This window comes from Rhagoletis pomonella, unplaced genomic scaffold, assembly GCF_013731165.1.
Source record: "Rhagoletis pomonella isolate Grant_MI unplaced genomic scaffold, Rhpom_1.0 Rhpom_scaffold_04913, whole genome shotgun sequence".
Lineage (NCBI taxonomy): Eukaryota > Metazoa > Arthropoda > Insecta > Diptera > Tephritidae > Rhagoletis > Rhagoletis pomonella.
In genome coordinates, this window is record NW_023463461.1 from 3315 (window position 1) to 5767 (window position 2453).

The following is a 2453-nucleotide window of genomic DNA, read 5'->3' on the forward strand; positions in this document are numbered from 1 at the left end:
TCACATATTTTTAAGTTAAGCGTATTTCTTTGAAGAAGGAGCCAGACGCTTACGCTGCAGATTTAAAATATAAACGAAAAGCTTTGCGATCGCTCTCACGCTAGAATTGCTGAATGCGCAGAACGTGTAGTTTATCAAAATGTATTAAATAAATACACGTCGGATGGGCATTAGACTGGGTCGGTCCCCATACAAAAAAAAAAAGTTGCTAATGTCCGCCCCTAAATTTAAAGATTATGTCGAGAGGGTTCTGGAAAATTTTTTATTTTTTTTTTAACCCTCCGAAATACAGCCGAAATGGTTTTTTCGTTGTAACTTGGTTATTTGACGGCCGATTTTTAAAATTGATATGTCATTATTTTTGTCTTGAGAAGCTTCACTTTTCGTTCTTATGTCTTTTTAAGCTTTGAAGTCGCGTTCGCATGATAAGGGCAGAAACAAAATTTTACCCCCCCTAAAGCATATTTTTTTCCTTACCAAACGAAAGTACTTAAAAATTCAAGAAAATGTTGCCTTCAAACTATATTACTAAAATAATCAACAAAAAAGTTATTTCACTTACAATATTTATTGCTACTTAAGCAAATTTTGGCGCGAATCAAGGCTTTTATATTGGTCTCGGCTTTCTAATTTTGCAAAAATGTGGCCCAGGCGCTTTTCATCAGTGACAGCACTTGCAGACTCACTAACAACACGCACAAACCGTTCGGTATTCTGGGAATGACAGAGGAACTCTAAAAAAAAATGATTTAAAAGTACTATAAGACCCGTGAAGTTTTTAGTTTGAAGATATTTACCTGGGATATTTATCACTTCATTTTCCGAAAATTGAAACATTGTAAGTTCACTATCTGGGTAGAACTGCACACAAGGGGGTTCCGTAATCTTAAACTGACTCCAATCGATCATGCTGACATACGACTTACTTTCAAAGTTTATTACGCCACGCTTTGGGACCTTGAACACGCGAAGCCCTGCTGGTGGATATTGACGTGCTGTTTTGATTTTTTCGTACCCATCATTACGTATCTCTGGATCAGCGTCGGTTATCATGGCTAATAATATATTTTCTGGGTGAAAATAATATGCATTATTTTCTATAGCTGAACGTATAATGGCTTGAACAGCATTTGATAGTTCGCGTATCCAGCAAATATACTTAAAAACGTGTCTACTTCCATGAATTGCTTGTGGCTGGCTCTTTACAAGAAACCAGAATGGTGCATAAACTTTCACAACAAACTCTACCATGTTTCGCAACTCCGCTGACGGGCTTTCTTTGGAAACATATACCCGAAGTAACCTGGAAGCTGTTGTAAGCCACCGAGCTGTACTGACGGGACCGGGGCTCTTACTAGCGAGATATTCATCGCATTCACCATTATTTAATGCCAAAACCATATCAAATAAATAACGCTGATCATTGCGTAATTCCCAAGAGCCAATATTTTCAGGAATAACTCCCATAGCAATAGCCTCAAAACCACTTACAACCTGATAAGGAAAATATATGTTTTTGTTTATAACATTAACTATTATAGTGTGGACAACCTACCGGGTATTTGGTGCAAGTCATAATTTCAGACCCCAACACCCCTGGCCAAACACCAGGTCCTTTCTGCTTGCCAATATAATGCGTTAACAACTTTTTTAGAGGCAACTCGTTGAAATGTAACAAACACACATTCCACTGCAAGGGCCTTTGTAAATAACGTTCCATTTGTGCATTTACTCCAATTTTATATCCAGTATTGACAGCTGTACCATCACAGCTTATAGCTACAAGTTCGTTTAAGCAATATTTTTGGGTATTCAAAAAGCTTACTATTGCTTGCTGGATTGCTTCCCCAGTGCCTTCTTTTGGAGATACGTATCCAATAAATTTCGAATCAGGCTCTTTCAAAATTGTAATATGCTCCTCTCTTAGAAGCATTGTTCTTACGCTACCGTGAACTATTTTTTTTTTAGTGTTACGTCCTGTTTACCATCATACGAAATGCATTTAAGATCAGTGCCAGTTTTTGTTGCTGCTTCAGTTTGTGCTCTACATTTGTTACGCTCGCGTGAAATTTTATTTTTGTCAATGACCAGATAATCAAAATATTTCATAATTTTATCCGCTGTGTTTTCTTTAAAATCCTTTTTTACTTTTGTAGCAATCGCAGCTTGCAAATCTTTTATTAGCATTGTAGCAAGCAATGATCCAAAGCGATCTGAAGTATCCGTCCTATCTAACGCCGAGCAATAATTTTTTAAGGACAAATCAGATACTTTTAAACTTTGTGTGACTTCTTCACTTGCTTCATCGTCTTCACTTGAGCTAGGCACATAACCAATCGAACTTGCAGCGGTTTCAGTGTGATTTTCAACATTACATTCTAGCGAGCAATTGTCAGTTCTAGTATGATCAAGCCCACTATCTAATGACAAAAGCCTTGGCCCGCATTGATCAT

The 2453-nt window shown here is 37.3% G+C and overlaps 1 protein-coding gene across 1 annotated transcript; it reads right to left on the minus strand.

Moving 5' to 3' along the window:
- Window positions 1-485: 485 nt before the first annotated feature.
- Window positions 486-1378, minus strand: LOC118754916. The gene is made up of 2 exons (XM_036489785.1): window positions 798-1378; window positions 486-734 (listed from the first exon to the last, which is right to left on the minus strand). Exons 1-2 carry the CDS (start codon window positions 1249-1251, stop codon window positions 574-576), a joined length of 615 nt encoding a protein of 204 aa, XP_036345678.1. The 5' UTR covers window positions 1252-1378; the 3' UTR covers window positions 486-573.
- Window positions 1379-2453: the final 1075 nt, after the last annotated feature.

Coding starts and splice junctions, on each gene's coding strand:
- LOC118754916 (XM_036489785.1), bottom strand. CDS start 1,251: ATGGTAGAGTTTGTTGTGAAAGTTTATGCACCATTCTGGTTTCTTGTA. Junction 735..797: donor TGAAGTGATAAATATCCCAG/GTAAATATCTTC, acceptor ATTTTTTTTTAG/AGTTCCTCTGTCATTCCCAG.